Source organism: Hyphopichia burtonii (genome assembly GCF_001661395.1).
Source record: "Hyphopichia burtonii NRRL Y-1933 unplaced genomic scaffold HYPBUscaffold_3, whole genome shotgun sequence".
Lineage (NCBI taxonomy): Eukaryota > Fungi > Ascomycota > Pichiomycetes > Serinales > Debaryomycetaceae > Hyphopichia > Hyphopichia burtonii.
Genome location: NW_017963730.1, coordinates 376,099 through 401,953, shown reverse-complemented (window position 1 = coordinate 401,953; position 25,855 = coordinate 376,099). Strand labels below are relative to the sequence as shown.

Below are 25,855 nucleotides of genomic sequence, written 5' to 3'. Positions count from 1 at the left end.
GAGTTATTACAAGTCTAAATTTTGACACCACAAGATTAAAGTTCCAAAAAAGCAACTGGTTCGAAGTTTATGGCTTGAATCACTCTTAAGGTTTATTTTCTATGGTTTTGAGTTCTTTATATACAACAATACATGCTACGTTTTCGACTTAATCAGAATTTTGTAGAGAAAGGTCTATACTATTACAATATTACTAATTCACACGTATGCTTATGTAGGCAGGCTCTATGTTTGGTCGTCATCATCACTCCCAAAGCTATCGTTATTACGTTGAATCAAACCAACCGTAACAGAATTTGAGCGATAATATGCGGGTCTGTTGATACCATCCTCGCGAGCCGATTGCTTCATGACCGTTTCCTTGTCATTATCTAAGTGATGAGCTTTGGGGAACGGATATTTTACCGGATCCTTCTTATAATGATTATTATAATGATTATTAAACAAGTTGTCTCTAATTTTATCTTTTGATATTGAAGGAATCAAATGAGAATTCGTCGTTGCTATAGCAGACTGTGGTGCATTATTGACAAGCGGAGACGGCTGCCTAATATTGGCTTTATCTAATACTTGCTTTCTATGTGAAGGAATTTCCTTGGATTTTTGACCGGCTGATTTGTCATCTGATTGAAAAGCATTATTTCTGGATACTGGAGAAGACGTGTGCAAATTGGAAGGGTTTCTGGTATTACTTTGAGTATTGAGTTTTGCACCATCCTGAGTCAATGTTATACTTGAACCATTACTGGAAACAACAGACACAGTTGGATCCATCGCCTGGGAGTTACCTTTTGGAACATTTGACATTAGTGAAGCAGGTACATCAGCATATTCAGGAACATTATCTTGAAATATAACAGGATTTACATTACTATAATGTGCTGAACTGTGTCTCATCAAGTCAGGCAAGTTTGAATCATGAGATTTTGCTCTATTGCTCAAAGATAGGAACGGAGGCCCCGATTTTGGAGTTACTTTTGAAGAAAATTTCAAAGTTAAATTTCCCCCTTCATCTTCACTATCGCTACCACTTCCACTTCCGCTTTCACTACTGGAAACAGATGAAGATGATGATGAATATGAATTTGGAAATTTTTGAAATTTCTTAGGGCCAATTGCATCAGTGGATGGTCCTTCCATGTTGAATTTGACGCCGCGAGCGTTCATCAGCGAGTTCAAATCAAATTTTTGAAATTTTTCATTAATTGTATTGATAGCACTTGAGGCATCATTTTGTTCTTTTGTGGTGAGAAAGCTTGGATCTGAATTGCTGACGTCATTATCTTTCTTTAAATTATTCAGGAATTGTTTTTTCGAATTTACCTCATGATATTTAAATGTGAGATATTCATCATTGAAACTATCCAAAGAAGCAAAACTTTCAGATAAAGGCAAAGATATTAGAGAATGAGGTCTGCCTTCGGGCGCGATATCAAGACCACTTACTTTCAAACGGTTTTCTTGAGGAATATTTTGGGGTGACGTAGGAGGCATCACACGAATACGGCTAGATGTTGGATCATCAGAGCCAGCAATAGACGAGTGACGCGAACGCTGTGGAATCGAGCCATTTGAAAAAATGCTAGACCTTCTTCTTTTATCATCCTGTTGTTGAATTCCTTTAAAAGTATCCACGATTGACTGGTTTTTTAGATATAAATCACCACCAACATTTCGTTTGGTTTCAATCTGTGGAGCTTCTGTCAAGCCAGCTGACGACCCTCTTCTACTAGTTGCAGGACTATGTGATTCTATAACCTCTTGTAAGAGTATATTACTTGGTCTCTGACCCTTAGGGGCTTGGGGCGATTCGATAGAAGATAGGCTGTCAGCGTGTTGCTGAGACGATAATCCTGAAGGTACATGTGGAGCCGAGGTAAATGGATCAAAATTACTTGATCCTTGACGCCCGAATAAATTGGGGCGACCAGCCGGTGAGATGGAGCGAGGGGGTGTTGAAGTCTGTAAAGCTTCTGAAAGGATGACAGAATACTCACTTCTATTTGCACTCTGTAAAGCAGAATAAGAATTTTTTTTGGAATCATAAGCTGAGTCCTCACCACTTGAAGAACTATAAGAGTTTTCCATACGTTGGGCAAAATCTTTAATAGCCTTACTATCTTTTGATTTTATAGCTTCGACAATACTTTTTTTGATTTTACTACCGACCCCAACTACAGCATTATCTATTTCGCTTTGCAGAACAATATCTCCACCACTAGTTAAATCAATTTTGGAAACGGCATCTTCATTGAGTAAATTCCCACCATTAGTATCATTCAAGAAAAATAATTCATTCAACAGATCTAAATCTTCTTCTAGATCCATTAAGACAAAAGGATGATTTTTAATGTCTGGAATATCAATTCTAGTAGTTGCATCTTTATCAAGTAGTTTTGTTAATAAATCTTTTGCTAATTCGAATTCAACTTCACTTACTTCAGTGAGTGAATTAAAAGAAAATCTATCTTTAGGGAATTCCAATTTTTCATTTACGATAACTTGAAATAAGGCATATTCAGAATCGGCATTGAAAGGGACTTTACCAAATAACAAGCAATAAAATGTAACACCTAGAGCCCAAATATCAATTTTATGATTAATTTTAGGTAAGATTTTGGTTAAAGATAAATGTTCATTTTTCAAAATCTCTAAAGAAGATGCGGATACTGAATTTGAGCTATTGGAAGAAAAATTAGTTTGACATAATTCAGGAGCGAAAAAAGCAGGGGTACCAGCCGTTTTTGCTAATTCCATTTCATTTACTAACTTACCTTCATCATTTGTATTTAAGGAAGAAGCAAAAGAAACTCCGAAATCACTAATTTTAACCACATTTTCTGAATTAACTAATAAATTAGCTGGTTTTATATCCCGATGAACAATTCCTTGCATATGTAAGTATTCCAAACCTAATAAAACGTCACGAAATACTTTTCTTGATTGTTTAAAAGTTAAATTGGGAGAGAATTCATTTGATAATAAATCATTATCCTCATCATCAATTGTATATCTTCTTTGGCCATTTGAGCCACAGCAAGGTAAATCCACATAATTATTAAACGAATTATCATCATCCGAATGATTTGAAAAGCGTTGTTTTTTCCAATGGATTTCACCTTTCTCAAGATATTCAAGAACTAAATAAATTTTATATGAATTCAAATCATCCAAGACTTCTTTCAATCTAACAATATGTTTATGATTACATTTTTTCATTATAGCAATTTCTCTTTTAATTTTTGTTTCATAATCGTTACCGGGGGCCTGTACTTTAGAAGATCTTCTCATTCTCAAAGCAGGACGATCCTTTTTTGATTTTCGATTAACAATTTTGATTGCAACTAATTGATCTTCAATAAGATCTCTGGCTAGTTTAACTTTACCGTGTTCCCCTCTTCCAATTTCTTTTAATATTTCATAAGTATTCAATACTTTACGTTTATTTATTGGGTCATATTCCAAAAAGACATGGCTAGTTTCTCTTACTTCTTTCTGGCGTAGTTTTGGACTATTGGGAATTTTGAAAGAGGGGTGTATTTCACGAGGAGATTTTAAAACATTATCATTAGTAGTATTAGAGTTAGTTTTTGATAAATCGTTAACATTAAATTGGGCATCATCATTAGAATTATCGTTAATATCAGGGGTTGTATAGGATAAATTGGATTGATTTGAAGTTTTCCTATTTTGATTAGGGGGAAGATTTAACAGTTTATCTGAAGAAACTGAAGTGATTGAGTTACCTCTCGATCTTGATAAAGTTTTACTAAAGATTCCACTAACTTTTTCAAGAAGGTTATGTCTTAAATCTTTATCATCGACTTTTGGTAAATCAGGGAAGTAATCATCTGTAGAAGTGGCAGACATAGTAGGAGTGTCAGGAGTCGATATTTCAGTCGTTGCCGAGCTTGTTTTATTTATATTGAAGAGTTCTTTATTTGAAATTGAAGGTATTTTCAGATTATCATCAGGTTTGTCAATTGCAAGTCTTGAAGGACGAGGAGATGGTAGTGAAGAAGTCGACTCCAAGGGAGATGCCAAAGATGGAGATGCTGATGACATTATGCATAAAATAAAGAGCTAAGATGTTGAGAATCACTATTGTTGAATGAAAGTGGGGGAGGAGGGAAAGGAGGTGCAACAATCAACTAGATATTCATTTGTATTCTCTAGCTATATGAAAGGACAGCCCACTTCAAGATATAATCAAGAGATATAGATCTTATTTCGTGGTACTAGGAAACGGGAAATTATAAAAAATTTTCTTTAGACAAAGCAATCAACGACAAGCGGGACAAAGTAAGACAAAAGTGAGAAACAACAGCTTTCCACCTTGCCTTGATCTAATCTGACACTTGAGCAACAACAAAACGGTAATAATACAACTAGAATATCAATTCTATTAAAGGGTTTTCTTTACTGATCTTTTAATAAATGGTCTTTTTACCCGCTGTAAACTTTTTTCTATCTTTTTTTGCTAAATCTCAGGTCATTTTTCGGTCACGTGATCACTACAAAGATACAAATACATGAAAAGAGAGTGTGTGTACGGATTTTGTCTATTTAGTCGTCTTTGGCAACTCTTCTAATGCCATTCAAGAAGTCATCGATACCTTCTCCGTTGTAGTCGTAGTGGAACGCCTGGGCCAAGAGGTAGCCGACGCCTCTGCTTTCGCGCAACTGCTCGCTTAGTTTGTTGGCGGTTTGTTGGAAGAAGCCGCTTCTGACCACTTGTAAGACGTCATGTTTGGAAACCGAGCTAGTGGGAGGGAGATGGGGGCCGTATAGGGATTGGATTTGGTCGGGAGTTAAAGAGTCCAAGTGTTGTTCGACTAACTGAGGAGTCAATAGGTCAGAGATGGAGTGGAGCGGGAAGGAAGGGTTACTAGAGCACGGTTAGTATTACTGATTAATGTATATTCATCATATGCAGAGAAAAATTAGAAAAGGTCGAAATAAAAATTGATGTTATACAAAGAGATACTTACTCTTTAGGTTCCTCCTTTAGTTCAATTGGTTCTTCTTCTTTAATTTCGTCGTCATCATCTTTGGGAGTGATCAATTCCTCCACTGATTTAACCAATGATTTATCCTTTTCTGTCAATTTATCTAATTCATCATCATCACCGATATCTTGTAACCAATATAAGTTTTTAGCACCAGAACTTAAAAAAGTTAGAGCAAACACTCTTCCAGTTTTACAAGACTGAACTTGTTTAAAGCTCACGTCTCCAGGTATAATTAACAATTCATCTTTATCTAAACTTCTTGTAGTGTTTGATTTTGGAGTCCAAGTAAAATCGTAAAATTCTTCTTCGTCAGCGTTTGGTTTAATTGAAACTACTCCTTTGAACGGTAACGGAGTACAGCGTTTTGTTTCTTCGTCGTATTGCACTTTACCGGCGTTGAACTTAATAGTTTTAGCGGCCATAATGCTTTACTAAGAGTAAATGAAATAAGTTGGAAGCTTTGATTGCCACTGTTTTCAGTGAGTACAAAAAGCTGAACCGGCGACACGACCACCAAAATGATCTAAAACATCTTCATCTTTACCTACAAGTTAAGTAAAACGATACAGAATGGGCTTCCCGGACGATGAGATCAAACAGTTGGTGGATAAGATAGCGGTTCATTTACGAAGTAAAAATCAAACATTGGCAATTAGTGAGGCAGCATGTGGAGGATTAATATCAGCATACTTGGTATCGGTACCAGGAGCATCTAATTTTTATATTGGAGGGAAACTAGTTTACTCTTTGAAGCAGAGATTGAAAGTAAGTGGATGGACAGAAGAAGAGATTAGTGATTATATGGGACCATCTGAACTGGTTGCATTGAAATTGGCTCGAACAACAAAGTATGAATTAGGATCGACTTATGTATTATCTGAAACTGGATTTGCTGGTCCTTCTACGGATCTACATCTAGAGAATCATGAAGGATCCCAGAATAGTAAAGTTGGTACGGTTTACCTTGGATTAAACGGTCCAAATGGTGAAGTTTCTTGTAGTAGAAGTACTGGAAGTAATGATCGTTCTTTTAATATGACTGAATTTGCTAAGTTGGGCTTACAGTTTCTATTGGAAACTTTACAAAATATATAGAAAGTTCATTATTTATGAAAATTTTGTTATCATCCATGGTTTGTATGAGTATTTAGTCAACTTCTGTAGAGATTCTGCTAATTTCTTTCAATTTTCAACAAAATGGTATTTCCGACAATTACACTATAATACCCCAATTAGTACCCCAATTGATACCATAACCAACTGGTTAATACAATACACTTAATAGTACATCCACTTAATAGTACATCCACTCAATAGTACATCCACTCAATAGCACTATCCCCATAATCCATGAGTTACTGTTGGATATTCAAAATGCTGGTGTGCGGGTGTAAGACCATACCGTAATATAGCTATAACCCACAGTAAGCATTATTGAAGTCTGGAGTGGTTGTATAAACGTTAATTGTGATAGTATAGTAGTGTAGTCTGTACGGTATAATATTCTATATTCTTAATTTACAATTCTCTATTCTATACAATTCTATAAAGTAGTTCGTACAGTAGTTAGTCCGTCAAGTAGTATGTAGTCCATCAGTTAGTCCATCCAGTAATATTTGTAAAGTAATAATTGTAGTCATCCAGTAATAATTGTAGCCATCCAGTAATAATTGTAGCCATCCAGTAATAATTGTAGCCATCCAGTAATATCTGTAGTCATCCAGTAGTATTTGTAGCCGTACAGCTAATGGAATTGTAAATACATGGATAAGCGTGTCGTTGTTAACACAACTGGGCTTCTGCTATCACAATTTGCTAACACAACTGCCACTTCTGTTAACACAACCTGGCACTAGTATTGCAGCATGTATTCGTGGTTGCAAAATAGCAGAGAAGATTAGAAGACCAGAAAGACTAAAACAGAGTATGAACTCGTGCTCGTCTAACTAGTAAACACCGACTACATGCAGCATACACCGGCTCGAATAGTCTACCAGTAAGCCCACCAGTAAGTCTACCAACAGCTCTACCAGTAAGCCCACCAGCAGTTACCAGAGCACCAAAGGCCCAAGGTCGATGGTGGAGACTGACACGTCTAGCCAGAAAAACACCCATACACCAGTTTTTTTTTTTCCCAGGGGAATTTCCACAAAACAAAACAAAACAACAAGACAGAAAAAAGTTCGTTAAACTTGACGTTGGAATAAAAACAAGTTTACTTCAAGTTATACTCGGATCTTGTGAGCTGGCAGTGGTATCACATATAACACGTTTTAGTAGTTCTTTTTCTTTTCAAAGCAAGAAAGAGGATCTTTCCAATCATTTAATACATCAATCGTTTTTGTGAATGACTTCTGGTATGTATAGATGAAAGATGATGAATCGATGATGAATCGAAGTTGAATCGAAGTTGAATAGAGGAATACTAACAAGAAGTAGAAGTTGATTCTGCACCAGCAGCGCAATCTGCTAAGGATTCTGTTGTTTCTAGAGAAGTAAAGATAATTAAACGTAAATTAAATGGATACGTTGGCTTTGCTAATTTACCAAAACAATGGCATAGAAAATCAGTTAGAAGAGGATTTCAATTAAATTTAATGACCGTTGGTGAAAGTGGATTAGGTAAAACCACCTTGGTTAATACGTTATTTAATCGGGAAGTTTTACCAGTCAATCAAACTGAAGATGATTTAGAATTAGAATCAAATAATGAAATAACAACTGGAGTTAAAATTAGATCAACCAATTCGATTATAGAAGAAGATGGGGTTAAATTAAATTTAAATGTTATTACCACTCCAGGATTTGGTGAATCAATTAATAATAGTGATCTGTGGAAACCAATTGTTGATGAAATTAATCAAAGATTTGATAATTATTTAGAAAGCGAATCAAAAATAAATAGAAATAATATTATTGATCATAGAGTTCATGCTTTATTATATTTCATTGAACCAACTGGTCATTCTTTAAGATCTTTGGATATTACTTTAATGAAACAAATCCATGAAAAAGTTAATTTAATACCAATTATTGCTAAATCAGATACTTTAACTGATGAAGAAATTCTTGAATTCAAACAAAGAATTTTGGACGATATTAAATTTCAAAATATTAAAATTTTCAAACCAAATAATTATGATATTGATGATGAAGAAACCATTCTTCATACCAAACAAATTTTAGATAAATATCCTTTTGCAGTGGTTGGTTCTACTAAAGAAGTTGAAACTAATGATGGTAGAGTTGTTAGAGGTAGAGTTTATCCTTGGGGTATTATTGAAGTTGATAATGAAGAACATAATGATTTCATAAAATTGCGTCAATTATTAATTAGAAATTATTTAGAAGAATTGAAAGAATCAACTAATAATAAATTATATGAACAATATAGATCAGAAAAATTGACTAGAATGGGGATTGAACAAGATCATCTGGTTTTCAGAGAATTTGATCCCCTTTTAAAACAAGAAGAAGAAAAAGCTTTACATGAAGCAAAATTAGCTAAAATGGAAACTGAAATGAAGACAGTTTTCCAACAAAAAGTTAGTGAAAAGGAGAAAAAATTACAAAGATCGGAAGCTGATTTATTTTCAAGACATAAAGAAATGAAGGATAAATTAATTAAACAAATTAAGTTATTAGAAGATAAAAAAATTCAATTAGAAAAACAAAAATCATTACCTCAAGATCCACCAGCTCCTGCCCCTCAAAAAACTAGAAAAGGTTTCTTACGTTAATCTTATGACGATTATATTGATGTCTATAAGAATTGTGTTTAAAATAAATTGTTTTGTCTTATCTTATTGTAGTTTTATAGTTTACAGCCCAGTTTGCTGCGATGAGAATTTCACTGCTCGAGAAATATGTCACGCTCACTTTTCTCAAGTGAAATTTTATACCCCTTATAAAAGTAAAAGATATTTAATATCTTTCCTACTTCCTCTTCTTCTGTAATCAATCATGTCAGAACCTACTGAACCAACCAAACCTACTGCTGAACCAACCAAACCTACTGCTGAACCAACCAAGCCAGTCCCTGAATCAAGTCAATTGATTGATCTTGTGAAAAGTTTACAATTTGCCTGGTTTATCGGACATGTAATTACTTTGATTGGTATTTTTTTCTATACTTTAACCTACTTAAGAATTGGAACAGGCTACTATAAATTCTGGTATCAATTATCATTAATTGGTATTATTGAAAGTTTTGGGATTTTAATTTATCAAATAAGCTTGAAAAAGGGAACTAAATTGACTATTTTATTAAAAGATGATAATACCCATTACTTATTTTTGGGATTATTATTATTATTCTTAAGACCATATGTTTTATTGACCTTATCATCTTTTGCATTATACTCAACTTTCCATGTTTTGGCTTATATCAAAGGTTACTTGTTACCAATTTTCCATTATGATTCCCATCCAGTTAGTGAGCAAATTGGGTCCTTGATCAATTCAAATAATGCAAAATCAATTCAATTGGCTTCTATTTTGGAAATATATACCTTGGGTTGGTTATTAATCAGAATGTTTACTTTCAGAAAAAGATCTTTAAGTCCTGTTCTTATCTATTTGATTTTTATCAAATTGAGATACGAAAAACTGATTTTCACTAGAAACTATTTCAAAACAATTGAAATTAAATTAGAAGAGTTTGTCAACAATGCTAATATTCCAATTGTTAAACAAGCTTGGATTCAAATCAAACAAGTTACCAGACAAGTTGGTGGCTTCTACTTGGTTAACGATTTCACCAAGGAAAAATCTAACTAACTCTAAAAGTATTGTTTTATGTTGTATAAGTATTTACATTAGTGTATTACATGAATGTATAGTATTTACATTAGGTATTACATGAATGTATAGTATTTACATTAGGTATTACATGAATGTATAGTATTTACATTAGGTACTACATGAATGTATAAGAATATGGCCCTGGTCTTAAGTGTAGTAACCCCCGTTTAGAATTAAAAGATGTCACCTATACACTAGGCTTCTATTCATAGTTGTGCTCTTAGTGAGTTGATAGTTTGTGGTTGCAAATAGGTCTACACCCACACACCAGCAGAAAACACCCACACACCCTTCCATGACGTTCCATAAACTTCTTTTACCAAACCCCAGTTTTGTATCATTTTAAAAATTGCACCCAGATTTAGTGAGAATTCTTTGGAACTTTGTAGAATCTTCTATCCATTACACAATTAATCTGGATTGGACGTCGAATTTGGCAAATTTTACTTTATTTAAATCAAATAGATTGGCATTTTGAAAAAACTCCTTTTTCTGCCACTCTTTTTTACCAAGTATATTTATTTATATTAATTATTATCAAATATGCCAGCCGTCGGTATTGATTTAGGTACTACTTACTCCTGTGTTGCTCACTTTGCCAATGATCGTGTTGAAATCATTGCCAACGATCAAGGTAACAGAACCACTCCATCTTTTGTTGGTTTCACCGACTCTGAAAGATTGATTGGTGATGCCGCCAAAAATCAAGCTGCCATGAACCCAGCTAACACTGTTTTCGATGCTAAACGTTTAATTGGTCGTAAATTCGATGACGCTGAAGTTACTAACGATGCTAAACATTTCCCATTCAAAGTTGTTGAAAAATCTGGTAAACCTCATATTCAAGTTGAATTCAAAGGTGAAACCAAAGTTTTCACTCCAGAAGAAATTTCTTCCATGATTTTGGGTAAAATGAAGGAAACCGCCGAAGGTTACTTGGGTGACAAAGTTAACGATGCTGTTGTTACCGTTCCTGCTTATTTCAATGATTCTCAAAGACAAGCTACCAAAGATGCTGGTTTAATTGCTGGTTTAAATGTTATGAGAATTATTAACGAACCAACTGCTGCTGCCATTGCTTACGGTTTAGATAAAAAAGATGAACAAGAAAAGAATGTTTTAATTTTCGATTTAGGTGGTGGTACCTTCGATGTTTCTTTATTATCTATTGAAGATGGTATTTTCGAAGTTAAATCTACCGCTGGTGATACTCACTTGGGTGGTGAAGATTTTGATCATAGATTAGTTAACCATTTCGTTAACGAATTTAAGAGAAAAAACAAGAAAGATTTATCTTCTAACCAAAGAGCTTTAAGAAGATTAAGAACTGCTTGTGAACGTGCTAAGAGAACTTTATCTTCTTCTGCTCAAACTTCTATTGAAATTGATTCCTTATACGAAGGTATTGATTTCTACACTTCAATCACCAGAGCTAGATTCGAAGAATTATGTCAAGATTTATTCAGATCTACTTTAGACCCTGTCGAAAAAGTCTTGAGAGATGCTAAAGTTGATAAATCTCAAGTTCACGAAATTGTTCTTGTTGGTGGTTCTACTAGAATTCCAAAAGTTCAAAAATTAGTTTCTGATTTCTTCAACGGTAAAGAACCAAATAGATCTATTAACCCAGATGAAGCTGTTGCTTACGGTGCCGCCGTTCAAGCTGCTATCTTATCTGGTGATACTTCTTCCAAGACCCAAGATTTATTATTATTAGATGTTGCTCCATTATCTATGGGTATTGAAACTGCTGGTGGTATTATGACCAAATTAATTCCAAGAAACTCCACCATTCCAACCAAGAAATCCGAAACTTTCTCTACTTATGCTGATAACCAACCAGGTGTCTTGATTCAAGTTTACGAAGGTGAACGTGCTAAAACTAAGGATAACAACTTATTAGGTAAATTCGAATTATCTGGTATTCCTCCAGCCCCAAGAGGTGTTCCTCAAATTGAAGTTACCTTTGACGTTGATGCTAATGGTATCTTGAATGTTTCTGCTTTAGAAAAAGGTACTGGTAAAACTCAAAAAATTACCATTACTAACGATAAAGGTAGATTATCTAAAGAAGATATCGAAAGAATGGTTTCTGAAGCTGAAAAATTCAAGGAAGAAGATGAAAAGGAAGCCGCTAGAGTTCAAGCCAAGAATGGTTTGGAATCTTATGCTTACTCTTTGAAATCTTCTTTAAATGAAGAACAAATCAAATCTAAATTAGAAGCTAGTGACATCGAAGAAGTTACTAAAGCTGCCGATGAAACTATCGAATGGTTAGATGCTAACCAAACCGCCACCGAAGAAGAATACGCTGACCACCAAAAAGAATTAGAAGGTAAAGCTAACCCAGTCATGGCTAAAGCTTACCAAGCCGGTGCCGCTCCAGGTGGTGCCGCTCCAGGTGGTTTCCCAGGTGCTGCCGGTGGTGCTGCTCCAGAACCATCTAATGATGGTCCAACTGTTGAAGAAGTTGATTAAACTATTTAGACTCCTTTTAGATTTCTTTTCACTTCTCGCTTATGTGTATGTATGATAGTCAAAGTATGTAATCTTTACATCTTTATATATATATTAATGATATTGTTATAACTTTATAACCACTGTAACTTGACGTTCTCATTTTTAGCCCCACCGACAATAAAACGGTTTCTGGCGATAAGCTCATTAATGAAGGCCACTACACGGCCAGCACAGGGGGTCAGGACACCCAGTGCAAGAGAACACCCCCAGCACAAGACTAGAAGGTCAAATACCAACCCAACGGTATTAGCAAAGCAATCGTACAGTCATAACAGACCAGATACCCGGTCCCAAGTCCGAACATAAGGATCACTTAACTCCAGTACTACGAGTATACGGTCGACCGGGAATCTCCATATTTCAAAATCAATGGTTTGAAATATGTGGGGGGCCATTGGATAATCGGCAAGTATATATATACCCTGGACCCCCCAGGGATAGAAGTACGTTTCCAGTACCCAAACCACACAATTTATAAATAAAATACCCATCAATATACTTTGTTGGTCCCATTTTGCAATTGTCTTTGGAAAAAACCCAAAACCCAACCCAACCTTTTTTCAACCTTGATTTTATTATAATTTTCGTTCACTTTGTCGTTCAGTGAGGGTTTTCTATACGACGGTACTGAAATAACTCCAATTAGTTGAATTTTGCAAAGACTTCTTAGTGGAAATTCCGGCAGACTAAATAGTTGAAATTGATTTTCATACTAGATCCATATTTATTGGTATGTAATTTGCAATTGCAAAAACGAAGATTGATTTTTGATCCAGCCGGTCGTTACGTGTCGCATCCATTTCTTTCACTCGGTGCTTTGGATCTAAATTTTTCACTAACAAAAAAATTGTTTTCTTTATTGGTTATATACTAACTTAAAAATTGGTGTTTTAGTTTTCAAATATCATTGAATTGAGAATTTGGATAGTTAATAATTAAAGTTATTCATCATGACTACTTCTCCAGTTCATCAAATTGTTCACGAGGCCAATAATGTTGTTCCTCGTCCAACTCCTAAAGAGTTTTTCCAAAAACAACCTAAAAGAGGCCATATTAGTTCTTTAGAAGAGTATCAAACTTTATATAAGCAATCGGTTGAAGATCCAGAAGGATTCTTCGGCCCAAAAGCTAAAGAATTGTTACATTGGGATAAAGATTTCCATAAAGTTAAAGCTGGATCTTTAAAACATGGTGATGCTGCTTGGTTTATCGGTGGTGAATTGAATGCGTCTTACAATTGTGTTGATAGATGGGCTTATGAAACTCCTAATAAGCCAGCGGTTATTTATGAAGCTGACGATGAAAAAGATTCCAAAATTTTAACTTATTCTGAATTGTTGAGAGAAGTTTCAAAAGTAGCTGGTGTTTTGAAAAATTGGGGGATTAAAAAAGGTGATACTGTCGCTATTTATTTACCAATGACTGCTCAAGCTATTATTGCAATGTTGGCTGTTGCTAGATTAGGTGCTATTCACTCGGTTATCTTTGCTGGTTTCTCTTCTGGTTCAATTAAAGATCGTGTTAATGATGCTAGTTGTAAAGCTTTAATTACTTGTGATGAAGGTCGTCGTGGTGGTAAAACTGTTAATATCAAGAAATTATGCGATGATGCTTTACTCAATTGTCCAAGTGTTGAAAAAGTTTTGGTTTACAAAAGAACTGGTAACCCTGATATCGCTCTTAAAAACGGTAGAGATTACTGGTGGCATGAAGAAACTGCTAACCAACCTGGTTATTTACCTCCAGTTCCAGTTAATTCCGAAGATCCTCTTTTCTTATTATATACTTCTGGTTCAACTGGTAGTCCAAAAGGGGTTGTTCACTCAACTGGTGGTTATTTATTAGGTGCTGCTTTAACTACTAAATATATCTTTGATATCCATAAAGAAGATGTTTTATTCACTGCTGGTGATGTTGGTTGGATCACTGGTCATACCTATGCCTTATATGGTCCTTTATCTCTTGGGGTTCCAACCATTGTTTTTGAAGGTACTCCTGCTTATCCTGATTATGGTAGATTATGGCAAATTGTTGCAAAACATAAAGCTACTCATTTTTACGTTGCTCCAACTGCTTTAAGATTATTAAGAAAAGCTGGTGAACATGAAATTGAAAAATATGATTTGTCTTCTTTAAGAACTTTAGGATCGGTTGGTGAACCAATTTCTCCTGATATTTGGGAATGGTATAATGAAAAAGTTGGTAAAGGTCAATGTCATATTTCTGATACTTATTGGCAAACTGAATCTGGTTCTCATTTTATTGCTCCAATTGCTGGTATTACTCCAAATAAACCAGGTTCTGCTTCTTTACCATTTTTCGGTATTCAAACTTGTTTAATTGATCCTGTTAGTGGGGTTGAAATTAATGGTAATGATGTCGAAGGGGTTTTAGCAATTAAAGATTCTTGGCCTTCAATGGCTAGATCTGTTTGGAATAACCATACCAAATATATGGATACTTATTTAAACCCTTACCCTGGTTACTATTTCACTGGTGATGGTGCTGCAAGAGATCATGATAGTTATTATTGGATTAGAGGTAGAGTTGATGATGTTGTTAATGTTAGTGGTCATAGATTATCAACCGCTGAAATTGAAGCTGCTTTAATTGAACATCATGGTGTTTCTGAAGCTGCTGTCGTTGGTATTAATGATGATTTAACTGGTCAAGCTGTTGTTGCCTATGTTGCTTTGAAAGATGAATACGCCGACAAAATCAACGGTAAAGAAACCAGTGAAGAAGCTTTTGCTTTAAGAAAAGAATTAATTTTACAAGTTAGAAGTGAAATTGGTCCATTTGCTGCTCCTAAATCAGTTATTATCGTTGCTGATTTACCAAAAACTAGATCTGGTAAAATTATGAGAAGAATCTTAAGAAAAGTTTCCGCTAATGAAGCTGACCAATTAGGTGATATCACTACTTTAGCTAACCCTCAATCTGTTGCTGGTATTATTGATTCTTTTGCTAACCAATTCGGTAAGAAATAAGTAATCTAGAAAGAAATAGAAAAAAAATCATTCAGTAGAGTTATTAATGTGAATATTTGCTAGTTAGTTTTTTTTTTTTTTTAACTATTCCAATTGAAGATTTCCTTCATTTATTAAATAAAATTAATTTATCTTATAAAAGTGTTATTAGTAATTGTAGCTGAAGTATTTGTTAAGTTCTGCAAGAAGCTCCTTCGCAATGAGATTCAGATCATCAAAAGAAAAGAAGAAAAAAAAAAACATGCTCGAAGAAGCAGTAGAAGAAAGTTAAGACAGGAAGAAATGAAGTCAGCGGATGGCTCTTCAAGAATCATGCTGTCCATTAAAGAACATCCAATAACGAGGCTCTTTCAAACGTTCATCCTCGTGAAAGTCTCGCAATTGGCATTGGTTTACTTTACACCTGTTCAGTTCGATACATCAACGCAATTACTTTTGCGTACTAGTTACCAAACATCCAAAGAAGTGTACATAAATTCATATAACTCCGTACTAAAGCCTTTTGTCGGGTCAATAATAGATAACATAATTGAGAAATTGGTTGTTTGGGACGTTGTATATTTTGCTGATTTATTTGTGAATGAGATCAAATATGAACATCAATTTGTATTTTGTCCATTATGGTGGAGATTGATCAAATTAGTTAGCAAAGTGAATAGAACGCCGACCAATTTTTATCAGCTGTTCATAGTCAGTTTATGGATGAGTAATATATTGCATTTTGCCAGTGTCTTAATGATTTGGAAACTAACCAAAACTGTTTTCAACCAATCACTGGGTAAATTTTTCAATAAAGATCGAATTTCAATCACTAGTGGTATAACATATATATTATCACCAGGAGCAGGGTTTTTAACAAGCTCCTACAGTGAAAATGCATGCGCCTTTTTGTGTTTTACTGGATTATATTTAAGAGAAATATCGATGAATTATGAAAACTTCAATTTGAAAAATTCCAAGCTTTCAATAAAAGATTGGAGATGCTATTTATTATCAGGGATCTTCTTTGCCATCAGTTATGGAATGCGTGCCAACACATTATTACTCGGAATAGTCTACTTATACGATTTATACGTATTCAGCATTAAAAATCATAGCCAAAAAGATAGTTTATGGAGTATAATTAGTGGGAGCTTTTTATTCACAAGTTTATTGGTATCGAACATCTATACATACACTGTTTTCTGTACTGGAGACCTGAGTCCAGTATGGTGTTCTAATACAATTCCATCGCTATTCCAATACGCACAAGGAAACTACTGGAATAATGGATTTTTAAGTTACTGGACATCGAATAATATCCCAAATTTTTTATTTGCATTACCAACAATAAGTATCAGTATGATAAGTTTCAAGTTTTTTCTAATTGAATATCCAATGTTGAAGTTATTACCCATTCTATTAGTGAACTCAGCCGTGTTAGTAGGAGGAATATTTTTTTGGAATACCCAAATACTAACAAGAATCACAACTTTCTTACCAATAATTAATTGGACCCTTAGTATAATGATCCTTAATTACGATCGACAATCTTATTTCGTGAAAGGGTTTTTATATTACTTGATAATTTGGAATATAGTTCATGTAACTTTATTTGCAGCATTTCTACCCCCAGCATAATACATCTGATGATTTTTTTCAGTAAGTTGTAGGATACGATTACCGAATTAGTTGATTTGTTCTGTTAGCTACTTCAGTGGCTGCGACTTCCGAAATAGGTTGCAGAATACGATATTGCGAAAAATGATCTTTGATAAGATCAGCCTATATAAAGTAGAGGAGGAGGGATCTACTAGAGAGAAGTAGTAGAGACAGTAAGAAGCAATATGAATTCAACAGAAGGAGGGTTTTTAAGCAGTGCCTATTACTATCTGTTTAAACAGGTGAATCAGCTCACTAAGGAGCGAGTTGATTTAAAGTTATTTAATTATATGGTATTATTTGGGGTTGTTTTAATTGCAATTTCGATCAAAGCAGTTAAGCTGAAACCAAAGAAGGCGGTTAAAGGAGATAATAAGAACCGTAAATTAGGACAATGGATTCCAGATGAAAAATTCAAGACGCCAAAGCCAGCCCCGTTCCCCGATTGGAACATTAAAACAACCAAACCACAACCATACCGGGCGTTTAAATCCAACTATAAAGTGAATATGGGGATTAGAAACATGCCATGGGACTCGTGGATTGAATTAGATAACCAGTGGCCCAAGTATCATCAAGATAAATTGAATAGAATAGCCACCAAGGGGAAAGAATTATATGAAACCAGTGACGAAGCCATTGATGCAGCATATGAATTATTAGAGGAGTTTAGAAACTGGTTACCAATTAGATATCCAAGTTTATTCAAGCAAACCAAGGACGGGATTTATAATTTAGAAACTGGAGAAGATCACATTTTCATGAGAAAGGGAGGAAAAGAGAAATTCAGTAGAAGTTTAGGAGAAGATCCAATATTGATAGCTAGTAAGTTAACCCAGGATGATTTGGCCATAATGCTTGAAAGCGAAAGCGGAGAATACTATTTGAAGAGTGGAGCCATTATGTTAGCAGGGTTTTGGAGATTTAGAGATAAATTTAATTTACCATTGAGTGCAATTCATACTAGTGGAGATGTACCAAAATATCAGACTAATTTAAGACCCGGAATGGAGAAATTTTTCATTAGATTAACTCCAGATAAGCCGGTTGTTAGAAACAATTACTTTATTCAAACTGATGATCAGCTACCATGGAGTTCATCGATTGGAGATGAACTGAACGAAAAAGTTGGATGGTATACTGCGAAAGCGGCCACCACCATTGAGCAAATTTATTTCCGTAGTGAAAGACAGAGTTTAAGAAGATTACCACGTAGTGGAGGGGTGGTGTTCACCATCAGAACCTATTTCATACCAATGGTTGAGATTTGTGAAGAGCCCTGGGTTCCTAGACGGTTATTGAATGGGATGAAGAGTTGGGAAGAAGATGTTGCTGATTATAAAGGGTTATATCAATATAAAGATGTTTGTTATGATTATTTAGAGAGGAAAGCATTAGAACAAGAAGCCAAGGGGTATACTGTTGATAATGATCCTCTGAAATATCCTTTTTAAATAACTTACAAATATTATAAAATATACAATATAAATATTTATTCTAATATACACTAATATCTAAGATATTGAAGAATTGAAATCATGTTGATTAAGTACGTTCACCTCTTAATCTTCTGGCTAATTGAATATCCTTCTTTTGAATAGTAACTCTTTTAGCATGAATGGCACACAAGTTAGTATCTTCGAATAAAGAAACTAAGTAAGCTTCAACTGATTCTTGTAAAGCACCAATAGCAGAAGATTGGAATCTTAAATCGGTTTTGAAATCTTGAGCAATTTCTCTAACCAATCTTTGGAAAGGTAATTTTCTAATTAATAATTCAGTAGATTTTTGAAATCTTCTAATTTCTCTTAAAGCAACGGTACCTGGCTTATATCTGTGAGGTTTTTTAACACCACCGGTAGATGGGGCAGATTTTCTGGCAGCTTTGGAAGCTAATTGTTTTCTTGGGGCTTTACCACCAGTGGATTTTCTTGCAGTTTGTTTAGTTCTAGCCATTTTGGTTGATGATAAGAAGATAACATTGATAAACCAGGATATCTTGATTTATTTATATACTAAATGGTTTAATGAGAAGGGCCACTGTTTACATTTGCTGCCGGGCGCGTTTTGTGGGGGGAAAGAGCCGTCGGCGTGGTGCTCGCATTTACACCCGGGGTGTATATCGTATACCGGCTTTTGGCAGTTGCAAAAGATCTAAAAGAACTTCTCACCAATACAAAAGACTCTCACTTCTCACTAAAGACTCCCACTTCTCTAAAGACTCCCACTTCTCACTAAAGACTCCCACTTCTCACTAAAGACTCACTAAAGACTCGCTAATACAACTTCTCACTAATACAAAAGATACTACAAAACTTTAGGGGATATCTTAGTGCAATACTGGAATATACTCTACTCAGTACTCTGCCACCGTATTCCCTTAGCTGTAATAAGCTGCTATCTAGAGCATAGTAGTATGATGTTATATTGTATTATAGTAGTTTAGTATAGTATATTATAATATATTATAGCATAGTATATCATAGTATAGCATAGTATATCATAGTATAGGATAGTATATCATAGTAGATTAGTATATTATAGTATATTATAGTATATTATAGTATATTATAGTATATTATAGTATATTATAGTATATTATAGTATATTGTAGTATATTATAGTATATTGTAGTATAATGCGGTGGTTTCGCATACTGAGATTTACGGAGGACATGGTAATTTTCCTCACTCGAAAATTGCAACCTTTTCTCAAACAAAAGAATCCCAGTTACCTGCGCACAATAATCGCCCCAATAACTGAGTAAAAGTGAGAACCTGAAGCAATCCCTTAATTATGTTCAGGTAACTTTTCGAAAGTCATATATAAAAGGAGTTTCGCACTTTATCTATTGCCTAAAATTTTTTTTATCATTATCAACATTAATAAATCATGTCCGGTAGAGGAAAAGGTGGAAAAGGTCTTGGAAAAGGTGGTGCTAAGCGTCACAGAAAAATCTTGAGAGATAACATTCAAGGTATTACTAAACCAGCTATCAGAAGATTGGCTAGAAGAGGTGGTGTTAAACGTATTTCTGCTTTAATTTATGAAGAAGTTAGAGGGGTTTTAAAATCCTTCTTAGAAAATGTTATTAGAGATGCGGTTACTTACACCGAACACGCTAAAAGAAAGACCGTTACTTCTTTAGATGTTGTTTATGCTTTAAAGAGACAAGGTAGAACCTTGTATGGTTTCGGTGGTTAAATTTATTTACGTTTTTAGTTCTATCTAGTTGTATATTATAAATAAAAATTATTGTGTGTATCAAGGATTATGTGTATCAATTTACTATATGTGTATCAAGATTATGTGTATCAATTTACTATATCGGTGTATTCTTTAATGGTAAGGGGAACTCCACTGGTGTACAAGAAACGATCTTCTTCTTGTTGAGTACAATCTTTAATGATTATATGAATATGACTTAATTCTTTAACGCTTTGTAGAGCTTCCCAATTTCTAAACCAAACTATTCTATCTGAACTAATTCCAAAATGATTAAACGTTTTATTAACATAGGTATCAATCGCTTTTCTTATTGGTTTACTCAAATCTCCTAATGGATGGGTATAATCACTGGGGATTCTAATCTTGGTCCAAATACAATAATGCTTTATCCCCTTTTCAAAAAAATATGGGAAATGATTAGGTATAATTTTTAAATCTTCACTACAGGTAAAGATATATTCTCCTTTACTCTCCACCGTTTTAGCAATTTCCAAATCACTCATCAAGTAATCTTGGGGGTTAGCCCATTCTAACTCTTTAATAAGTAGATGCTTGTATATGGTGGTTTTCCCCCGTTTTAGTTCTTCTTTGAACTGGTGGTACCTCTGGGTTTCATCCAATGATCTGGCAAACTTATCCAAGTCGTTAGTATCAATAATATACTTGATTTCCAACCAGTTCAACGGCCGGTCAATAATCTTTGATGCCGCTGGCATAGTCTGACTTGTTAAAACAGTAATCGATGGAAATTTGATCGTTTGAATCATGCGAATTATATACACTTTTTTTATCCTCTCCACCAACACACCCTCCCACCTACCTCCTACATCTCTTACTTTCTTTATCTTTATATACTTGGGTAGATTACGGTGCCATCAAGATTGAAAAACATCAATGTAACATTGCATTAGATGAATGGAACGCCGGTACACCAACCGATTAGGACCGGAGGCGATTGCTGCAAGCTCGTGCTCGGTTATAACACCCGTACACCAGATAGATGGAACAATCACCAGACGCTTTTCCCATATATAAAGTGATTGACCATTCCAAGCCCATTGCCCATCCACAAACCACTACACCCGGTATGACTACTCATAAACTCATCATTCTTCGCCACGGAGAATCAGAATGGAATAAGGAAAGCAAGTTCTGCGGATGGATCGATATCCCGCTAAGTGATAAGGGTAAACACGAAGCAATGGTCGCTGCTAATCTATTAAATAAATATAATTTAAAACCAACTTTAATGTATACTTCCAAATTAACCCGATCAATTCAAACCGGGAATATCATTCTAGAGAAAATCGATCGTTTATGGTGTGACACCGTCAAATCTTGGAGACTAAATGAACGCCATTACGGTTCTTTCCAAGGAGTCTTGAAAAATGTCATTTTTAATCAATACGGTAAAGAAAAATTTCAATACTACAGAAGAAACTTCAATGCCGTCCCGCCACTAGCAGAAAACGACCATTGCATCGATGAAAGATATAACAACGTCGACGTTCCTTTATACCAATTACCCAAAGGTGAATCACTCAAAATGGTGATGAATCGGTTGATCCCCTTTTTCCAACACGAAATTATTAACCAGAACCTCATTCACCAAAATAAAACTGTGCTTATAGTGACTCATGGCTCAATTGTACGAAGTCTTATCAAGTTCTTGGGCCATATCAGTGACGACGATATCAGCAAAATCAACGTGCCTACAGGTGTGCCGCTTGTCTTTGAGCTAAACGATAAGGGCGAACTAATAAAAGACTACTACTATCTAGATGAGGAATTGGCTAAGAAGGGTATTGAAAAGGTCTCTAATGAAGGTATTAAAGCAAGTCAAAAGTTATAATTGCCCCACCACGCCCGTACACCACATAATGAAAACCCTTTATTCTAGAAGCATCGATCATCAAAGACCAACCACTTATATACCCAGCTATATAACCAGCTATATACCCCGTATATCCCGTATACCAGTATACCAGTGACAGCGACAGTAATAGTGACAGTAATACCATGTAGTCAGGGCTTATCAGATCCGAATTGGACCAGTTGGATAGTATTGTTCCGGAAATGGCCAAAACGAGCATATAGCCGAAGTTTCAGCTGAGGATAAATTTGCTTTAGTAATACTCATTTTATATAAATATTGCCACTCTTCTTCCTTCCTAGCTTTCACCACCCTAAGCTTACGCCTACGCTTACACTTACACCTACGCCTACGCTGACTCAGCAGTACACCGCTTATACATACGTTGCTTCTGCGCTTACACCCTACCTTTTTATTGCCACCGTTGCCAAAAGATAACCAGGAACCTAGCATGACCTCTTTGGCTGTCATACCCCCTTTGAAAAGAACAATCACCGATATCATGGATGAAGAACTATATCATTTACCTAGTTCGCCTTTGAATGTGCAATCTACTAGTAATAATGCTGGTGCCGCCGGCGTTAATCGATCGGATTCTCCTAAACCCGCATCGTTGTTTCGTAATATGTCATCATCAGTTAATTCATCCCCTGCTTTAGGACAATCTTCATTATACGCTCAACCAGTTGCTAATAACTTACCTAATTTACTCAATATTCCAGATTCGTTTTTGGATCAATATAATCGATTAAATGGTAGTAATAATAATTTAGCTTCAATATCGCCATCTTCATCTACTAATAATATCATGGATGATGGCTATCAAGCAAATCAACCTTTGGATGATTTGAAAATCAGCCCCTTTTCCGATTACGGGAACCCGGACTCGATTAACACTCAACCTAGTTTCATTCATCCAAATGACGTTTATCAAATTCCTTCTCATCCAAGAAGAAGAAGAATAACTACTTTGGATGATGATGATGGTTCAAAATCAAAACAAAAACGTTTGAAAGACGAAAATTATTACTTGTTTAATACTGATATTCAACCTTCTTCTTTGGTGATGAATAATCATGATTTATATTCAGATTCTCTCTTTATACCTAATGATAATGAAGAAAATAACCAAGGTTACATCGATCCAAACGGTCCTATCCCCGGTTATGAAAATGATTATTTAATGATGGATCATTTTGATGAAGATGTCGAAGAAGATTTAAGTGATGATGATGATGATGAAGATGATTTCTTTAATGATGATAATGAATTTGATGATTTCATCATGAATAGTCAATATGAATATTTACCTCAAGATGATCAACAATATCAAACTCAACAACCTCCTCAACAACCTCCTCAACAAGAACCAGAAATCAAACCTTGGGATATGTACATCAAGGATAATTTGATGAATGGTGGGTTTATTGATGATTTTGGGGTTAATAAAGAAGAGGTTGTTGATGGTAATCCAAAAGAAATATTATCCCCACCTCCTTTAACTAATTTGAATATAAATGATCATAAACACGAAGAAGAGGATGATGATGATCAAATGGTGGTTGATGATACCCCTATGAAGACTGCTGCAGAGATTTCTGCCAATAATCCAAATCATCAATGTGACAAAATCAATCCATCAACCGGTAAACCATGTAATAAACAATTCAGTCGTCCTTATGATTTAATAAGACACCAAGAAACCATTCATGCCCTGAAGAAGAAGATATTTCGTTGTGTTATCTGTGAGGGTAGACTAAATGGTGGAGATGGTAATGGGAAGCAAAAGACTTTTTCAAGAGGTGATGCATTATCCAGACATATCAAAGTCAAACATGGTTTAGGAGGTAAGGATGCATTGGATTTGATTAATGAAGCAAAGAAGAATGTTGAATATGTTTCAATTTAATGATGATTAGTTTTTTTATTTTATTTTTTTTTTTGGGTGGGTTGTTTATTTCGGTTAATTTTTTACTTTCTTTCTCTTATACATATATATATATCAATATCTTTTATAAATAGTTTAATACCTTATGATTAGAATAAATTATTAGATATTTTATTGTAGAATCTATAATCTATAATCTATTACAGTCGGGAAATACTACGGCTAGAGTGGGATTGGGATCTTACTCTTGGTTGAGAATCTGATCTTTGTCTTCCGGTTACTGGAGGGAATTTTGAATTACTTTCGATTGAAGGAAAGTAATTTTGAGAATTTGAAGAGGAAGAAGGCGTTGATGAAGTTAAGTTTGAATTTGGAGTGAAAGGAATTGGATCTAGTTCATATTCATTGGCGGAATTTTTTGGAGTTTTATAATTTGGTAATGATAAATTTAAATTATCGAAGTCCAAATTTTTAAAATGGAAATATTGAAATGCAATTATAATATCAAGACTCATTTGAAATAAAGCTGCAATAATGAAAATTATTGATATATTATTAGTACCAAATAATAAATAGCTTAATTTTGTTAAATCCCCACCTAACCAGCTTAATAATAACAAGATTTTAAAATTTTTAATTGATTTCAATCGATTTAATAATAATATTTGTGGTAATGGTAATAAACTTTCAATGAACAATCCTAGTATACCAATGAAAGAGCCATAATATTCGTTATTAATGAAAATGAAAGTTAGGGTAATGAAAACTAACAGAAATTTAACTAAGAAAACCCAGTAGTTTTTCTCTTCCACCCATTGCCAGAATAATCCTGGTCTTTTATAATAAACATCGAAAAATTTTAAGCAATGGCTGAATACAATAACAATATAGCTTTTAACAAATTTGCCAAAATCAAGTACCATCAGGTCTTCTTGGTAAATATCATGTTGAGTGATATTACTCGTTTGGGATAATCTTCTCGGCAAATAACTGTTTAATTCATTTTTGAATATCGGTAAAGGAGTTAGTAATTCTGGATTATAATTTACTGGTCTATAATTTAAAGAGATCTTTAATAGTATACATTGGATGAATATCATTACGATCGATTGCCTAAGTAGCGAGATTTCAAATGGTGAGATGGTATAATAGCATATTCTTAATATCGATGCCATTAGCATTGTAGCACATATATCAATTGAAAATCCTAAAGATGTCTTTTTTTTATATATTCCATAGCAAGTTGTTCCATAACTGAACATCGGGGTAAACGTTATGAAAACATTAGCACATTTTTGTAAGTCCGGTAAATACTCAAAGTACTGTAAGTATTCTGGTGGTATATATGAGCCCATTATGATGAAGAAGACATGGGTAGTTGATCATGATGCTTTGCTAGGTGTTTTTTATTGATTTAATCGTGTGCTGGTCACGTGACGGAGCACCAGCAGCTGCTGGTGCTTGGGTCTTTGGCCGCCAAAGCTCCTCCCCGGTGGACATACCCCCGTTTTGCAGCCATTCAATTACACTGAGAAAAGCAAATCTCTATTCGATACCTTATAGCTTGATACCGCTAGTGTCGCGTCTCTTAGTGGCTCCTACTCATCAACACATTATTCTTCATTAAAGTCCACCAAAACCATCCGTAAATTTACAACTACAAAGGTACTTGTAAGTATTCAGCACTTTACAGGTAGTTTTTCACTTATAGACCGGTGGTAGTGGTCACATAGCTTAGTCATGGATGTAATGAGCCATGCAATGAGTTATCCCTGTAATAGAACATGCCTGTAATAGAACCATGCAATGAGTTATACCTGTAATAGAACATGCCTGTAAGAGAACCATGCAATGAGTTATACCTGTAATAGAACATGTCTGTAATAGAACATGCCTGTAA

General features: G+C 34.7%; 15 protein-coding genes across 15 annotated transcripts; 10 read left to right on the top strand and 5 right to left on the bottom strand.

Moving 5' to 3' along the window:
* Positions 1-62: 62 nt before the first annotated feature.
* HYPBUDRAFT_152474 (serine/threonine protein kinase) lies at positions 63-2,444 on the bottom strand. The gene has a single exon (XM_020221033.1). It carries the CDS (start codon positions 2,086-2,088, stop codon positions 226-228), a length of 1,863 nt encoding a protein of 620 aa, XP_020076672.1. The 5' UTR covers positions 2,089-2,444; the 3' UTR covers positions 63-225.
* A 2,122-nt stretch (positions 2,445-4,566) lies between these two features.
* On the bottom strand, positions 4,567-5,434 carry HYPBUDRAFT_147924 (proteasome regulatory particle lid subunit; the record flags this gene model as incomplete). Its single annotated transcript, XM_020220087.1, has 2 exons — positions 4,567-4,888; positions 4,992-5,434. 2 exons carry the CDS (start codon positions 5,432-5,434, stop codon positions 4,567-4,569), a joined length of 765 nt encoding a protein of 254 aa, XP_020076671.1.
* Positions 5,435-5,582: 148 nt separating this feature from the next.
* HYPBUDRAFT_137035 (uncharacterized protein) lies at positions 5,583-6,134 on the top strand (the record flags this gene model as incomplete). Its single annotated transcript, XM_020219624.1, has 1 exon — positions 5,583-6,134. One exon carries the CDS (start codon positions 5,583-5,585, stop codon positions 6,105-6,107), a length of 525 nt encoding a protein of 174 aa, XP_020076670.1. The 3' UTR covers positions 6,108-6,134.
* Positions 6,135-7,501: 1,367 nt separating this feature from the next.
* Positions 7,502-8,752, top strand: CDC3 (septin; the record flags this gene model as incomplete). The annotated part of the gene is made up of 1 exon (XM_020218580.1): positions 7,502-8,752. A coding segment is annotated over one exon (1,251 nt), but the record flags the coding sequence as incomplete, so codon positions are not given.
* Positions 8,753-8,966: 214 nt separating this feature from the next.
* HYPBUDRAFT_166081 (nucleoporin) lies at positions 8,967-9,791 on the top strand (the record flags this gene model as incomplete). The annotated part of the gene is made up of 1 exon (XM_020222726.1): positions 8,967-9,791. The coding sequence occupies exon 1, from the start codon at positions 8,976-8,978 to the stop codon at positions 9,789-9,791; it is 816 nt and encodes a 271-aa protein (XP_020076668.1). The 5' UTR covers positions 8,967-8,975.
* Positions 9,792-10,229: 438 nt separating this feature from the next.
* SSA2 (Hsp70 family chaperone) lies at positions 10,230-12,449 on the top strand. The gene has a single exon (XM_020222725.1). It carries the CDS (start codon positions 10,359-10,361, stop codon positions 12,291-12,293), a length of 1,935 nt encoding a protein of 644 aa, XP_020076667.1. The 5' UTR covers positions 10,230-10,358; the 3' UTR covers positions 12,294-12,449.
* Positions 12,450-13,285: 836 nt separating this feature from the next.
* Positions 13,286-15,325, top strand: ACS2 (acetate--CoA ligase; the record flags this gene model as incomplete). Its single annotated transcript, XM_020223504.1, has 1 exon — positions 13,286-15,325. One exon carries the CDS (start codon positions 13,286-13,288, stop codon positions 15,323-15,325), a length of 2,040 nt encoding a protein of 679 aa, XP_020076666.1.
* A 312-nt stretch (positions 15,326-15,637) lies between these two features.
* On the top strand, positions 15,638-16,945 carry HYPBUDRAFT_106842 (GPI-anchor transamidase; the record flags this gene model as incomplete). Its single annotated transcript, XM_020218510.1, has 1 exon — positions 15,638-16,945. One exon carries the CDS (start codon positions 15,638-15,640, stop codon positions 16,943-16,945), a length of 1,308 nt encoding a protein of 435 aa, XP_020076665.1.
* A 311-nt stretch (positions 16,946-17,256) lies between these two features.
* HYPBUDRAFT_137017 (uncharacterized protein) lies at positions 17,257-18,420 on the top strand (the record flags this gene model as incomplete). Its single annotated transcript, XM_020219623.1, has 1 exon — positions 17,257-18,420. The coding sequence occupies one exon, from the start codon at positions 17,257-17,259 to the stop codon at positions 18,418-18,420; it is 1,164 nt and encodes a 387-aa protein (XP_020076664.1).
* Positions 18,421-18,511: 91 nt separating this feature from the next.
* HHT21 (Hht21p) lies at positions 18,512-18,922 on the bottom strand (the record flags this gene model as incomplete). The annotated part of the gene is made up of 1 exon (XM_020222521.1): positions 18,512-18,922. One exon carries the CDS (start codon positions 18,920-18,922, stop codon positions 18,512-18,514), a length of 411 nt encoding a protein of 136 aa, XP_020076663.1.
* Positions 18,923-19,858: 936 nt separating this feature from the next.
* On the top strand, positions 19,859-20,228 carry HHF1 (histone; the record flags this gene model as incomplete). Its single annotated transcript, XM_020219276.1, has 1 exon — positions 19,859-20,228. One exon carries the CDS (start codon positions 19,859-19,861, stop codon positions 20,168-20,170), a length of 312 nt encoding a protein of 103 aa, XP_020076662.1. The 3' UTR covers positions 20,171-20,228.
* A 52-nt stretch (positions 20,229-20,280) lies between these two features.
* GIG1 (Gig1p) lies at positions 20,281-21,078 on the bottom strand (the record flags this gene model as incomplete). Its single annotated transcript, XM_020223249.1, has 1 exon — positions 20,281-21,078. Exon 1 carries the CDS (start codon positions 20,959-20,961, stop codon positions 20,281-20,283), a length of 681 nt encoding a protein of 226 aa, XP_020076661.1. The 5' UTR covers positions 20,962-21,078.
* Positions 21,079-21,281: 203 nt separating this feature from the next.
* On the top strand, positions 21,282-22,046 carry GPM2 (Gpm2p; the record flags this gene model as incomplete). The annotated part of the gene is made up of 1 exon (XM_020218567.1): positions 21,282-22,046. The coding sequence occupies one exon, from the start codon at positions 21,282-21,284 to the stop codon at positions 22,044-22,046; it is 765 nt and encodes a 254-aa protein (XP_020076660.1).
* A 472-nt stretch (positions 22,047-22,518) lies between these two features.
* On the top strand, positions 22,519-23,976 carry RPN4 (stress-regulated transcription factor; the record flags this gene model as incomplete). The annotated part of the gene is made up of 1 exon (XM_020220086.1): positions 22,519-23,976. One exon carries the CDS (start codon positions 22,519-22,521, stop codon positions 23,974-23,976), a length of 1,458 nt encoding a protein of 485 aa, XP_020076659.1.
* Positions 23,977-24,425: 449 nt separating this feature from the next.
* On the bottom strand, positions 24,426-25,310 carry HYPBUDRAFT_89542 (uncharacterized protein; the record flags this gene model as incomplete). The annotated part of the gene is made up of 1 exon (XM_020223847.1): positions 24,426-25,310. A coding segment is annotated over one exon (885 nt), but the record flags the coding sequence as incomplete, so codon positions are not given.
* Between the last annotated feature and the right edge of the window lie 545 nt (positions 25,311-25,855).

What these genes read in the sequence shown, in the direction of transcription:
- HYPBUDRAFT_152474 (XM_020221033.1), bottom strand. Translation starts at nt 2,088, where the DNA reads ATGGAAAACTCTTATAGTTCTTCAAGTGGTGAGGACTCAGCTTATGAT.
- SSA2 (XM_020222725.1), top strand. Translation starts at nt 10,359, where the DNA reads ATGCCAGCCGTCGGTATTGATTTAGGTACTACTTACTCCTGTGTTGCT.